The 16,068-nt window shown below is 33.1% G+C and overlaps 1 protein-coding gene across 5 annotated transcripts in view; it reads left to right on the top strand.

Moving 5' to 3' along the window:
* Positions 1-16,068, top strand: part of DMXL2 (Dmx like 2) — a 160,828-nt gene that overhangs the window by 24,899 nt on the left and 119,861 nt on the right. For all 5 annotated transcript variants that reach the window (XM_037021035.2, XM_037021033.2, XM_037021032.2 and 2 more), the window contains exons 2-6: positions 5,046-5,171; positions 6,993-7,064; positions 9,651-9,729; positions 10,559-10,694; positions 11,341-11,407. In XM_037021035.2, coding sequence (XP_036876930.2) covers positions 5,046-5,171; positions 6,993-7,064; positions 9,651-9,729; positions 10,559-10,694; positions 11,341-11,407 — 480 coding nt within the window. The remainder of the gene's footprint in view (positions 1-5,045; positions 5,172-6,992; positions 7,065-9,650; positions 9,730-10,558; positions 10,695-11,340; positions 11,408-16,068) is intronic.

Here is a 16,068-nt window from a genome sequence, read left to right as displayed (position 1 = left end):
TAACTTTGTACAATAAAGTAACCACCGAAGTTCAGACAACCCTATCTCTTTAGGTTTTCATTTGTTTATAGAGCAAAGATCAGAGCAGAAATGAAGAATTTAAGTGAATTTTTGCAATTAACCATTTATGTAAGTAACTAACAAAAATTTGACCAAAAGAAAACAAAATGATAGAACATAGTCATTGGTGAAGTGAATTAAACAGTGTAGATACCAGAATCTGCCTCCCAGCCTCATATTTACCTTATGCCCAAGGTATTTAATTAAATTCTATGAACTTCCATTGCCTTATATTAAAGTGGGATTAATAACCAACTTCTCGGATTATTACAATCTTGATAAAAAGGGGTAACACTTTCAGTAGAATATTCCTGGTAGGACTACAGCACCTTGTTAAATTAGATAAACCTCTCAACATGCTTAATACCTCTTGATCCATCAGTGCCTTTCTTTTTCTTTTTAACTTTTATACATCTGTCAACAGTGGTCAACAGTGATCTCAAACCTTGACCCTGTTACTGACAGGATGTTAAAGCATCCAATTACTGCACAGAAAATTCCAGCATAATTATTTGTACTATATGTTCTCATAGGAAAGATCATGTTGGTATAAGATGTTAAAAAACTTGTTTCTTTACACTTTAATTTATCTAAGACTTAAAGGAAATCTGAGAAATTAGAACAGTGTTTGTGGGATATGAGTATTAGTTGTTGACTTTTCTGAAATTAATGTCTGAAAATATATGTGTTAAATGATTTGGGATTGCAAAGATGGATGTGGACCTTCTAGTACTACTAGGACATCTTAATAGAGTAGGGGTGAGGTGATGCTGTTACAAGAGCTGGAGCTGAATATTAATAAATATTATTTAAGGAGCAAGGAGCAAATGAATGCTCATCTATGAACTTGGACAAATCACTTATCCTTTCTGGGCCTCAGTTTCTCCATCTTTAAAAGGGGTCTGTGAAGAAAAAGTGTTTGTAAAGACCTTAGCAGACTCCTTGATCATAGTAGGCACTCAGTAAATGGTAAATTGCTAAGGAAGGCTTTGGTAGACTCCCTTCCAGGAGGTCTTCTAAATCCATGGTACTGTTAGTCTGGAAAATCAGCCAAAATATCTCTTTCCCAGAAAAGGTAAAGAATAGTAAGATTCCTCCTCCATTTTTTTGCAGGTGGTTATTGTGCAGTAGTTTAGGGCGTTCTTTTCTAGCCATGACCATGGGTATTATATAAGATTGTAGGCATTGCCTGTGGTTCCACAGGAAACCAGTACCAGACATAATTATTCCACTTTGCTGGGAATTACTAGTTTTGTAAGGGATTTGAGACCATTTTAGACTAGTAGTTTCTAAACTTTTGGTAGCTATATTCCACTGTATGGATATTTAGTAATTTATTTAACCACTCTCCTCCTGATGGATGGTATGATTGTTTTTAGAAGGCAGTGAATATCCTTCTACATGTATTTTGGCAAACTTTGAAAGTATACTTATAGGGTAAAATAGGGACTTGTTTGATCAAAGGGGTATATTGTATTTAAGATTTTGGTAGATATTGCCAAATTCTTTTATCCATGAAGATTCTGATTTAGTAAGTCTGGGGTGGGACCAAGCAGTCTGTATGTTTAACAAGTTCCTTAGGTGAATTTTGACACAGCCAGGTTTGAGAACTATTGCGGGATCAGAAAAATGGCAAGATTCTCTATAGCTAAGGAGTAATGGTAATGTCCCCTGGGAAAGATGAGGCAATTATGGATATCTAGGGAAGAGTAAGCATCCTTTTTCGTGACTAAGCAGTAAGAGTTTATCTGCCTATAGTAGCAGTTGCTAGGGATGGGCCCATGGTTAGGGATAATTATCTGGAGTATTTTAGGTTTATTGACATGTAATGTAGGGAAAAAGAGCATAAGAATTGTTAAGGACCTGAGCTTAAACATCTTACACTTAATAACTGTGAATTAATGAATTTGAATCTTTCTTTAAACAAAGAAGGTAATATCTTCCAGTTTGTTGCAAAGATGAAAGGGGGAGTGATATAACATCTATTGAGTACCTTCTGGCTTCTGCAGTATTTTGTGGCTGTTTCGGTCATGGCAGGCTGTCATTTAGTTGTGATTGGTGATACTTGGTCCTCTCCATTAGACTTATTGGGACCACATTTTATGATTTTTATTCCCAATCCCTAGTGCAGTTCTGTTTTTTTTATTTTTATTTATTTTTATTTATTTTTATTGACAGGTAGTTGACACACAGTATTACATTAGTTTCAGGTGTACAACACAGTGATTCAACATTTATATACATGATAATTCTAGCTACCAGCTATCACCATACAAAGTTGTTACAATATTTTGACTATATTCCTTATGCTATACATTACATCCCGGTTACTTATTTATTTTACAATTAGAAGTTTGTACTTTTTTTTTTGTTTGTTTTTTGAGAGGGCATCTCTCATATTTATTGATCAAATGGTTGTTAACAACAATAAAATTCTGTATAGGGGAGTCAATGCTCAATGCACAATCATTAATCCACCCCAAGCCTAATTTTCGTCAGTCTCCAATCTTCTGAAGCATAATGAACAAGTTCTTACATGGAGAACAAATTCTTACATAGTGAATAAGTTACATGGTGAACAGTACAAGGGCAGTCATCACAGAAACTTTCGGTTTTGATCATGCATTATGAACTATAAACAATCAGTTCAAATATGAATATTCATTTGATTTTTATACTTGATTTATGTGTGGATACCACATTTCTCTCTTTATTATTATTTTTAATAAAATGCTGAAGTGGTAGGTAGATACAAGATAAAGGTAGAAAACATAGTTTAGTGTTGTAAGAGAGCAAATGTAGATGATCAGGTGTGTGCCTGTAGACTATGTGTTAATCCAAGCTAGACAAGGGCAATAAAACATCCACGGATGCAGAAGATTTCTCTCAAAACAGGGGGGGTGAGGTTCTAAGCCTCACCTCTGTTGATCCCCAATTTCTTACCTGATGGCCCCCCTGCGACTGTGCCTGTCTTAGGTTGTTCCTCCCTTGAGGAATCTTACCCGTCTCTGGCTAACCAGTCATCTTCTGGGGCCATACAGGGAAATGTAAAGTTGGTAAGTGAGAGAGAAGCCTTATTGTTTGAAAAGGTTAGCTTTTTACTTCTTTGCATATTTAGTTCTGTTTTTTAAAATGAATAATGTGTGCTAAACACTGTGCAAGTAGATTTCCATTTAATTTTTACCATTAACCTGAGAGAAAAGTAGTATTTCTTCCATTTTACCACAAAGAAATGCTCAGAAAGCTTAAATAACTTACTTAAGACAATAAAGTATGGCAGAACCCAAATTGAAAATTCTGCATGTGTGATTCCAAACTAGGTAAATCTGTGCTCTTATCATCAATCCACTTTGTGGAGATAATGCTATAAAGCACTTTGGAAAGATTATTTTTGTTATTTTAATAATATAATTTTTTATTGAGTTCTTAAACATGTTAGTCTCAGGTGTACAACATAATGTTCATCAATAAGTTTACTTAACATTTGTCACCATACATATTTACAGAAAATTTTTTTCTTTGATGCGGATTAATAATATACAGATTAGCAGGGTAATACAAGTATTTATTCCGCCTATGCTCAATATTCCCTTTCAGTTTAGCTTTCTTGAATGCATGGTATAGCAAATCTGCCTTGTCTATAAGAGTACAAGTAGTTAATTTCATCCTGTGAGTGATTTTTTTCCCATGTTTCTTTTGCTTAAAATTCTGTTTTTCTTTTGGTGAACTTCTTGATATTTTTAATATGTAAGTTGAAGATGATTCATAGTAGTTATCGCAGGGTTTTGGCAACATTGGAAGTTTTAGTAACAAGTAGAAATAGTGTTTGACTTCCTTTCTGATCTTTATCTTCATTTTCTCTTTTGTTAGCAGTCATATGCGGACCTCTTCAGGGCAGGGGTCGTTGACTTAGATGTCATCACATGTCAGCCTTGGCTCTTGGATATGTTTTGTAGGACATTACCATATTGGTTAGTGCTGTAGAAATGGTGGGGGAAAAAATACCACTTCATAAATTATATATATATATATATATATATATATATATATATATATGTTTGGAAGAAAAAGAGAAATGTCCCCATCCTCTGTCCTTTATATCATTACAAAATTCACAAAGTTGCAAGACAGGAATAGCATACATCAAGAAGTGTGGCAATAGGAAGAAAAAGTGGTTTTACTCATTATAGTTATGCTGAACGAGGAAATTTTCCAGGAACTTAAATTAATATTGTATTATATTTTGTTTTTCAGACAATATAATTGTACTTGCCAATGTTTTTTTTTTATGTGAATCAGTTTATTTTTTATTTAATTTAATTTGTGTGTGTGTGAGATAGAGAGAGAGGGAAAAACCACTTTGGGTTAGTGTCCTTTCTCCCCCAGGCCTGGTGAGATGATTGAGGGGAAAGTGCAGGCAGACTGCACCATGGCTTCCCTTAGGCAGTTGATGAATTTAAGTTTAGTTTTTGCCTTAGTGCATATAATTTTGCCTAAGGGGTTCATGTGTATTTAACTAGCTCTTTAAGTTTTGTAGAATTGTGTTGGAAAATGCATCTGGTTTCCATCTTGATCTTTCTCAGGCCTTGTTTGAACCCTTTGAACCTGAAACACAATTGAAGCCTTCAATGCCTTATCATTTTCAGATGGAGGTTTTATTCTTTAGGGTTTACTGAGATGAGATTTGGAAAGAAATTCTGAACTGGAAAGATAACTTGTAGGAATAGAGGCTATAGTGCTTAAGAACTGGAAGAATCCTTTTTCCTGGAAGAAGCAGTTGTTTGATGAAAATGCATAGGGTGTCATCACCCCATTTTTTTTTGATGTAACTTTTAATGTTCTTACTTGTAAATTGATATTCTTAATATTCTTTCATTAACTTTTTATAAAATATGTCAGAATATACACTACAATGGCAATAAAATTAAGATAAACTATTAATCATGATACAAAAGTTACATTACATATAACATTTTTCTTTTTAGGCATATGGATCAGGCTGTGATATTGTTATTCTGGCAAGTGATTTCGAATGTGTGCAAATCATTCCTGGTGCTAAGCATGGAAACATCCAAGTCAGCTGTGTGGAGTGTTCCAACCAACAAGGAAGAGTAAGGGATTTAATTACTTTATTAAATGTCATCTTTTAATGTATTTAACAATCTTAGAATATTCTTCTCCTTTTCTACCAGGCTTGCCTACAGTTTTTTATTACTGTACCTTGCCTAGCTGGCTATATTAATTAATTTTCTGAGTAATAAATTTTATCAAGGATATATGAAATCATAATATTCATGGTGATAAATAGTAATCATGCAAATACATGCCAAATTATAAATTATGATCATTATACCATTCTACTGTCCCTCCCTGCTGCTTGTCTGAAGCTTTAATATTTGTATAAATTTACTACAATATGACAATCCAGTGATATAACTGACTTGCATCTTGGTTTTCTGATTTTTTTTCCCAGTTCTTTTTTTCATAAGCATGGCTTACCTTTTAGAAAACACTGAGAGTGTCAAATTTCTCTCATTAATTTTTATTGCTTATACTCCTAAGGCAAGCAGGGTAGCTTTAAACCTGCCTAGCATATAGTAGCTGTTCAGAAATGATTTTTAATAAATGCTGGTAATAATCTCAATAAGCAAACTTCTGGGAGCAAAGTTTTTTTCATATATAAGACCTTGGTGGTTAAACTATGTTTCTACTTTTCCTTACCTGGCTGAAGGTAAAGAAGGCAAAATTGTGACATCTTTGATTTATTGTCTTTATTTGCCATCTTCTTTTATTGCCTTTATCCCAGTCCTTGTGGTGATAACTTTCACATTTATGACTTTGTGTTAGCCATTTATAATCATCTATTCATTGATGGACATGTTCAACATGATCATTCATAACACTTTTATGTCTAAGTGTTACCTCAGCCAGCCATGTTAAGTAGCTGTCCCCCTACCATTGAAGATTAAAAACCTTTTCTTAGAAAGAAATATTAGATATTAAGTAAAAGTTAAAATCACTTTTTGTCATGCGGATGCACTGAAATCACAGCAGACCTCTTTTGCTGGCCTTGAAAGAATGTGTATCTACTATAGTTTTATAGGATGACCTACAGGTCCAGGGGTGACAGAAGGGATGGCTTTTGGGCTGTTCCCTGTAGTTGATTCCCTCTTGCCCAGAAGAGGATGAATTGGGAGCTGGCTTTCAAGGCACTATTGAAAAACTGAGAAGTAGCTTCTAAGAACACAGGGATTAATGTCCCTTCTTATTAGGTATGTATGTCCTTTCTTATTATTTATGTGACCTGGAGCAAAATTCTCCTGGCCCTGAATCTCTAGCTTCAGTCCTCTGGAGATATCTGTGTAGCCCTTTCTCCTCCATTGGTAGTGGATTTCTCTTTGATTTCTCCTTAGTCCATTTTTCTCTATTCCTTCTAGAAGGTTTTCCCAATTGGTGTTTTTCGTTTTGTGGTATAATTAATGTTACTTTATCTGATATATTTCTAATAAATGTTAACTCTTCGATGTCTTTCTGTACTTCTCATGGTTTTTGTATTATTTTCACTGGATTATAAAATATCTTTGTTAAAAAAAGTTATTTCTATATTTAAAAACTTAGAAAGGGTGATTTCACTGAAACCAATATAATATTGTGTATCACTGTATTCCAATAAATTAAAAAAAGAAAAAAGGATGATTTTTTTTGAATAGATCAAGCTTGTACTTGATATGTAAAATAAGGCCTGCTGAATTTTTGGTAACAGAGAAAGGATTTTAAGTTCAGTACTTTTCCAGTTATGTTTATGAAAGGGATAAACCATGAATACTGTCAGAATTGTATTACATGTAATCAGTTTATACATTTTTGTGAAAAGGAAGTTATCTTTATTTTCTCTTTTCCAAAATATTAATGCTTTGTTTTTTCTTTTTTAGATTGCAACTTCATATGGTAATGCTGTTTGTATTTTTGAGCCCTTGGGTATAAATTCTCATAAGAGAAATTGTGTAAGTATTAAATGATAGTAGAAAACTTTAAGAAGTTAGGTGAAGAATCCATTTGTTAACAATAAAGAGCCTCTTAGAAGCTGGTGCTGAAGGTGGTCTGGAATGTATGAAGATGGTCAGGTGCTTTATGGTAAGATCTTTTACATTCACTGGGAGTATACCCCCAGGCTTTTAAAAAAATCAGCTTTCTAGAATATTTCTAATTGAGAGTTAGTACCTTATTAATTGGTATCTACCCTAGTTGAACTATTACTTCTTGTCTAGATAACTAGCCTAGTCTCTGATACCTGTTTTCTAATCCCCTTTCTCTATTCGCAACAGTGCAGATCATGACATTTCTATGCTTAAAACTCTATAATGGCTCCTTATTTCTCTCAGATTCAAAGCCAGAAAGCCTTAGAATAGACCAGCCTATCTTCCTTCTCGCACCCACTTATTACCTCTCAGAGCTCATCTCATATATTTTTGTCTTCTGTGATATCACTCTATCCACATGAGTGTTTTTACTATTCTCAAATAGTTACCCCCCATCTCCTATAGGGCCTTTGAATTGGTTTTCTCCTCTGGAATGTTCTTAGGTCCAGGGCCAGCTCTTGCAGATCCTTTGTCTTTGCCTAGTGCCTTCTCAGAGGCGTCCACTTTACTGTCCTTTTAAAAATTGCTGCTTGCTTCTACTATCTTTATTCTACACCACCCCCATCGTTCTATTTTTAAACTTTTTTCTGTAGCACTTACCTTGTTTGTTTATTCACTGTTTGCTATTTAAAATGTAAGCTCCATGAGGGTAGGGAGTTTTGTTTCTTTTGTTCACTGATGCATCCCAAATACTTAGGAGAGTATCTGGAGCGTAAGTGCTCCTAAATATTTGTTAAATGAACAAGTTGGAGTCATAGGTAAACTCACTTATCAGCTAAGTGGTCTAGCATATTACATTGAGAACCACTCAGATTCATTCTGGGTGCTGTATTATATTTATTTTACTTAATACTTAGAAAATCCTATGTGGTTAGAATTATCAACCCCTTTAAAAATTAGAACTCCATCACCACTCAAAAATAGTCAAAATTGCCAATGTGAAATCTGAATGCCAAGAGTATATATTACCAGTAACTAAAAAAAATTTTTTTTGAGTGTACTCTTAAATGCATTGAAACAAGTGGTTTTGATATTTTTTATTAAATATATGTATTTAAATATTTTTTTACATCTCCAAAAAATAATTGAATTAAAATATTAGTCTTTTCCCTGATAGTATTAAGAAATGGATATCAAATTTTAGGTAAGAGTCATATATAGTACATACTAAAAATTCAGATTCAAGGGTTCCCCTCCACAAATTTCTGCTATGTAGTTGGTCTACAGATTGCGCTCTGAGGAATACTAAAGGAAAGAATGGTAGGGATGTCTGTAGTTTTAGGACTGATTTAATTACTACTTTAAAATAGACCTACTACTTTAATTACTACTTTAAAATAAGTTGTTTTAAAAATACTATTGTGACTCTTGTCAGCAATGGTAAAGTTTAAAAAATACCATATTTCCCTGATAAAACAATATAAAATTATGTTTGGATAATGAAATTTAGGTTTCACAATGTTATTTTAAATTCTACCTGTAGATAGTCATGAAATCTTGAACAAATAATTTGTTAAATATTTAAAAAATACTGTAAAGAGAGAGGTACGTGCCATTTATTTAATTGTTATTATTTGCCAAGCAGTTGATGTATACATTGTACTATACTTTGCAGCAGACATTTTATGTTTATGTGCTACAAAGAAATATATGCACTTTTTTCCTTTTTTTACTTAGATGTTGTATTTCATGGCAAAGGCCTTTGACTTTTAAATTTCAAATCTTTCCACTTTTTAGAATGGAAAGAGTAAGAAAAAAGGATGGAAAGTATTCAAATAAATATAGGTCAGGTTTGCAGATTTCATATATAGTTCAAATTTGTTGACTTTTTGGGAAGTATATCTAGTTTTGTTTTAGACATTGAGTCCATAGGATGATGATAATTTCCACTTCTTTCTAATGTGCATTTATTTTGTCATGAACATTATTGAACATTTATTGTGTATATCAGTCATTACAACACTGAGACACAAAGCTTATTAGGGCATAATTACCATGGCATAATTCCTGCCTTTGAAGAGTTGCAATTTAATAGGAGAGTCAGACATATAAACAAATAATAATTCAGTGTGATCAGCTTTATAATGGTAGAATGTAAAAAGTACTATGAGTGGTGCCAGGATGTCAGGAAAGGCTTCACAGTAGAAGTGACAATTTAGCTAGATCTTGATGTAAGCATAGGATTTTGCAGGTGAGGAGAGGAAAAGATATCCTAAGTAAGAATGTGTTTATAAACTTGAAGGAAGCCTGAGACATCATGTTTTGTGTGGACATGGTAAGCAGCTTGATAAGGCAGAATAAGTAGTAAGTGGAACCATTGAAAGTTACTTTAAAAACGGTAATGAAATATTTATATCTTTGTTTCAGATTATAAGGTCTTAAAGAAACTGATAAAATGGTAGTGTTTGTAGATATTATTTTAAAAATATCTTTTCTCTTCATCTGTTTCAGCAACTCAAGTGTCAGTGGCTTAAAACTGGACAGTTTTTTTTGAGTTCTGTGACATACAATTTAGCATGGGATCCTCAAGGTATTTAGCAATTATACTTAGAAATAAGAAAAATAAATACTTATTTTAAATGTATAATTATATTGTGATATAGTCTTCCATCATAAGAAAATGATTATTAGTATTTTTTCTTTTTCTAATGTGGGAGTATACTTTTTCTCCTTGGTATACACTGCTTTGTCCAGTACTTAGTTACTACTAGGTCTGTGCTCTTTTGCCCTGCCTGTGAATGTTTTATTCCAAGAAACAGTGATGATGTTTTCTTAGTTCAAATGTACTGCATTTACTTTTATTGTATTTATTAAGACAGAAAATAAGGTAAAACAAGACCAAAAACCCTACCTTTTGTTACTTGTGTTTCAGGAAATTGTTGTTTTTAATTTTGAAAGATTAGAAACCTCTACTGATAGTTGTCCCTTTTTATGTTCACAGTTAGGGTAATTTTTATATTCTGTGTAGAAAAACAAATGTCATTTATCTTTAGTTATGTTAGAAAAACAAATGTCATTTATCTTTAGTTATGTTTTATATCCTAGGAACATTCTATGTTGTATATACCAGTTTCTGGTTATTCTACTCTTATTTTTTTTTTAAGGAGATTTACCTGCCACACAGTAGCTCTTTGCCAATAAGCTTTTCTTTTTTGTTCTTAAGTGTCCCTCAAGAACTATTCTTTTTAGTCCAATGGATTCTTAGAACCTTTAAGTGGATATACCCCATGTGTTTTTCATAGACAATATTACTTATTTTTCACAGAATACATTATTATAAACTTAAATAGAAGCTTACATGTGCATTTCTTTCTCTAGGTAATCCTTGCTTATTCATCAGAACATTCTTTAATTTTCAGATAACAGATTGTTGACAGCAACTGATTCTGTTCAGTTGTGGGCTCCTCCAGGAGGTGACATTCTAGAAGAGGAAGAAGAAATTGATAATAAAATTCCTCCCATTTTAAATGATTGGAAGTGCATCTGGCAGTGCAAGTTAGTGTCTAACTCTGTTGTTATGTTCATTAATTTAAAAAAAGTTTCCTAAAATACGTTCCCTTTTACAATCATCGTAATTTTTTGATGGTGACATAGCCTTTAGAAGCTTAGAAAGTAGACTTCTTCTAACCCTAACCCTTAATAGTATAGTATCATCCTTTAACCTGTGCTACAGTTGATTGTTTGAAAAAGGGCAAAAATATTTTCATAGGAATAACCTCAGAACTTGGGTTGACAAGGCTGACACATAGGAATTACTCATTAATGGATAAGATGTGTATGGGAGGGGGAGGGGGAAGTTGTATTGAAAGTTGCCAGCCACTCTTTCAAGTGGAGGGATGGCTGTCTCTAACAATATGGATTCTGTGAAGGGGAGCAATTACGTGAGCTCAGTTTTTAACATGTTTTATTTAGGATGTTGGTGTGGGACATGTAGGTGGAGATAGCATTTATGCATGTTAATTGTATTCTTTGTAGCCTCAAAGTTTGGATTAGTTTTAATTAATTCATTTGTATTTTTAGGGAGGTGAAAACACCACACTCTTGTTCTGGTGATGATATGAAAATTTTATTTTGACCAACATATATATATATAGTATTTCAGATTTTTCAAATGCTATTTAACTTTTTTTTTTTACCTTAGAACTTCAGTATCTGTGTATTTGATGGAATGGTCCCCTGATGGTGAATATTTTGCTACTGCTGGAAAGGTAAAGGACCAAACAAAAAAAAATACCAATTAAAAATATTCTGTGTTTTTTTTCATTTTCAGCTTCCTCATCTGTAAAATTGGGATTATCCTACTCTGCAAGCTGGTCTCAGGATGAGTGATAAAAGATCTGATATGTTCCCCATAGGTAGTACGCACTTGGGAAATAGTGGCTATCATTATTATTATTTGAACTTTCTTTAAAATTAACATTTTTAAAAATTAATTTTTATGTTTAAAGAATAACATATGAACATAAGTTTAAAAGTAAAATAGTACTACTAGATTCACAATGAGAAGAACTCCCTTCTTCCTGCTCTTAATTCCTGTGTTCTAGAGGCAGTTTACTGTCAGATTGCATATTTTGGCATCTGCATCCATGTTTCTGAATAACTTGCTTATTTCTTGATACTTTTTCCTTTCAGTTTTATGCATTATCTTTTGCCTCCCTGTTGTGGAAGCTGAGACTTTAGTTCTCCAGCTAGTGTCCCTAGTCCCATCTCCACTTCTAGCACACACACACACATATACTTTCCTTCTCCTGTCTTCCTGATGTGGGTATCTCATAATATTTGGGTAAATTGGTACTTACTGTTTGGGTTATTAAGATTGTATAAACTATTCTTCACAGAATAATTATTTCAGAGGTCATAATTATTTTGTTTCACTGTTTACATAGTGTTTTATACACCTAATTCATCCATCCCCCAAACCTCTCACAGTCTTTGGATCTTCTCTCAGTTTAATGTCAGGTAGGAGGTATCCAGGCAATGTGTGTTCTGTGTGCTCCACTCTGGCTTAGTCGCTGTCCAAGTTCTCTTTTCTCTCTTTCTGGATCTCCCCTTATTCAGATGTGGATCCTTTTATACTCATCCTCTAATTTACTTCCCCCACCCTTCCATTTTTCCTTTCTTCATCTTTTTGTTTAAATTCTGGGAGATTTTTCAGCTTTAACTTTGAAATACTTTTCCGGCTATCACATTTTTAATTTCTAAGAATGATTATTCTATGTGTGTTCCTTTTTAAATTAGAAAATATTTCGTAAGTACAAAAGAATACATATAATATTTTTATATACAATATAACAAACTATACATGTACCCACTATCCAATTTGAGACAAAGAACATAAAACGAATGGGCTTCTTATCTTCCTGCTTGATCTCCTTCCTCCTTTCCTTCCTATTCAGACAACCAGAATCCTGAATTTCATTGCTTTTTTTTAATAGTTTCACATGTATAAATTCCCATAATGTTTAATTTGCATAGCTTTGAGCTTATAAAAATGATACCATACAGTTACCGAAATTCAGTTTCAAGATGTTTAAAAAGTAAGTTTGTGATAACAGCCATTATGTACTTTTTAGTTAATACATCAATAACAAAAAATTAGGTTTAAAAATTACATTTAAAAATCACAAGCTAAAGCTTAATTGTGTTTAATTGTTGTATGTAGAATTAAAACTTTCATATTCTGCTACAAAACAAGGATAGGTTTTCCAAGAACACCAGAATACATCCAAGGCTTTTTGAGTTTATCTTTGGTTGTAGAACACTCAGCTGAACTGTTCTGTGGCTCAATAATTAGTTGGCACAGAGGTAGTTGCTCAACAGTTGATAACATTATAGACAGGAAGACTGCACACTGTAGACAGGAAGACTGCAGTTGTGTGCAATATAGTAGCAAACTAGCTAATAACAATTTCAAAGTAGTGAGTGTAAAAGTGTTTTGAGATCTCTGCAGCAACTGGCATGTAATATTAAAACACCTGTGATTTCTGTTAGACAAAGTCACATCTACTGCTAATACTACTTTGGTGTATTGCTTCTAAACACGACTGAAATTTAGCATTTCCTTCAATTAGCAGTTATGAAAAAAGAGAAGTAGTTGTATTTCCCAGGCAAGTTGCTGGTATCTCTGAGCCTTCTCAGAAGTAGATCCTGAGACTAGGATTTGAGTGAAAGTAATCAATATGGGGAATGATCACAAAGAAATATACTGAATTTGAGGGAGGATGTGGAGGCTCGTAATAGAGGGTCTGTTCTCATGTAGGTGATGAACAAGCTTAAATCTCTGGGTAACTCTGGGAGCCAGTGTTCTTACAACATCATGTTCCTCACCCTTATCAGTCATTGGTTGAGGGCTGGTGAGGACAGAGTAGTAATTCTCAGTTCTCATAAACAACTCCTAGACCACCTCAGGCAAAGATATGTGGATACTGTTAGGTGGAACTAGCATACTGCAAGTGTTAAGGCATGAGAGGATACAGCTGATCTATCAAAAATATCTCTTATATCTTGAATTCTATTCATAGTCCCCTTGCGTCACAGGACCTCTGGAAAAGAACCTCTGGTCTGAAATCTGGACATTTTATTTTCTGAATTCCACATTTAGGTCTAAAATCCATGTGTAATAATTTTTAGGAAGAGCTCAACTTTCATTTTTGTTATATGGATATCCAGTTGTCCAGCACAATTTATTGAAAAGACTCTTCTTTCTCCATTGCCCTGCTTTTGTCATAAAACCAAATGTCCATATATGTTTGGGTCTGTTTCTGGGTTCTTTTCTCTAGCCCAGTGGTCTTTCCTTGTACCAGACCCTTGTCTTAGTTGTGATAGTTTTAAAATTATCTTGGTATCTTGTAGAGCAAGTCCTCACATCTTGTTTTTCTTTTTTAAGATTATCCATTCTTGGCCCTTGTTATTTTCATATAAATTTTAAAATGAGCTTGATAAGTTTTATAAAATAACCTCTTGTGTATTACATTGACTATAGATCAGTTTGGGTAGAACTGATATCTTTATATTTGAGTCTTCCCATGTATGAAAATGACATAGCCCTTCATTTATTTTAGATCTTTTTCTTTGTGTCAGTAATGTTTTATAATTTTCTGTGTAGAGGTTCTAATCATCTTTTGTAAGATTCATTCCTAGGTATTTGACATTTTTTTTTTTTTTTTTTGGTATTTGACATTTTTGATGTGATGTTATAAATTGCATCATTGTATAAATTTCATTTTCTTATTATTGCTGGTAAATAGAAATGCGATTAATTTTTGTATATTGGGTTTTATACCCAGCAGTCTTACTGAACTCATTTATTCTAAGTCTCCTGTAGATCCTTTCATATTTTTTAAGTGCATTATTATATGTGAATAAAGAGAGTTTTATTTCACCTTTTCTAACTCTGAAGTGTTTTTTATCTTTTTCTTGCTCCCAGTTTCAAAAGGATATCTTTAACTCTGTTACCACTAACTATGATGTATACTGAAGGTATTTACTATAGATAATCTTTTTCAGATAAAGGAACTTTTCTAGAATTTTTTAAAAAATCAGAAGTGACATTGAATCTTAGCAAATACTTCAGCATGTAATGAGACTATAATTTTTTCCCTTTTTTTCTCTTTTATTAAGTAATTAATATGATGAAATACATGGATTTATTTTCAAGTATTAAGTAAACCTTGTGTTTCTGGAATAATGCCAACTTGCTGGGTTTGGTTTGCTAATATTTTGCTTAGGATTTATGAGATCTGTAGAGAGATTTGGCAAATAATTTTTCCTTTTTTTATAATGTGTTTGACAGATTTTATTATCAGTGTTGCTGGTCTCATAAAATGGTTTGAAAAGTTCTCTTTTATGTGCTCTGAAAAAGTTCGTGCAAGATTGATGTAGTTTTATTCTTAAATATTAGCTGGTAAAGTCATCTGGACCAGATTTTCTTTGTGGGATTCAATTTTTTAAATAGATATAGGACTTCAGATTGTATTTTTTTTAATGTCAGTTTTGCTAAGTTATATTTATCTAGAATTTGGCAGTTTTATCTAAATTTTTAAATTTATTGACAAAGCTGTGCAAAACATCTTGTCTTTATAAAATCTGTAAAACATTTGTGATGATTTCCTTTCCATTTTTGATACTGGTTGTTTGTGCCTTCTCTCTTTTCTTGATTCATCTCATTAAAAGTTCTTCAGTTTTAATGAGACGGTTTTGTGGATCTATGCATTAACATGTTTTCTGTTTTATTAATTTCTATTTGTTTGTTTTTTTACTATTTGTTTTTCCCAACTTTTAAAACTGTATGTTCAGCCTTGTTTGCAGTATATACATTAACACTGTAGATTTCCCTCTAAGCTTAATTAGCTTTATCTCACAAGTCTTTTTTAATTCTGTACATTTTGATATGTATTATTTTCACTACTATTCTTAACATAAATTTTTCTAATTTTTATTGTGATCCTTTCTTTGATACATGGGTGTTCAGGAAACGGGTGAGTCAGATTCAGTTATTTTGCGGGTGGGGATAGATGATGCCGGGGTACTTTACAGGTGGTGACAGTTTTTGTTTTGCATTAAGTAAAACTTAAAAGTAGTTTGTAGTTAGAGTAATAACTACTGGTACTGTTATGACAGCAGCTACTAATTACTGGGCGTCATGTACCAGATACAGAGCTTTCACAAAGCCTGTGGGCAGGTCGTGCTCTCCTGTTCCACAGAAGAGGAAGCTGCAGCTCGAGAACTGGAGAATACAGAGCTAGTCAGAAGGCAGAGCTGGGATTTTTAACCCAGATGTGTTGGGTATCAAAGCACCACAGTAAGCTAGCTTTGTGTTTCACTGAGACAGTCTTTATTGGAAGGGCATTTGTGGGGATTCGTCAAGGCC

This window comes from Manis javanica, chromosome 8 (assembly GCF_040802235.1).
Source record: "Manis javanica isolate MJ-LG chromosome 8, MJ_LKY, whole genome shotgun sequence".
Taxonomy (NCBI): Eukaryota; Metazoa; Chordata; class Mammalia; order Pholidota; family Manidae; genus Manis; species Manis javanica.
This window is presented reverse-complemented; position numbering and strand designations above follow the sequence as displayed.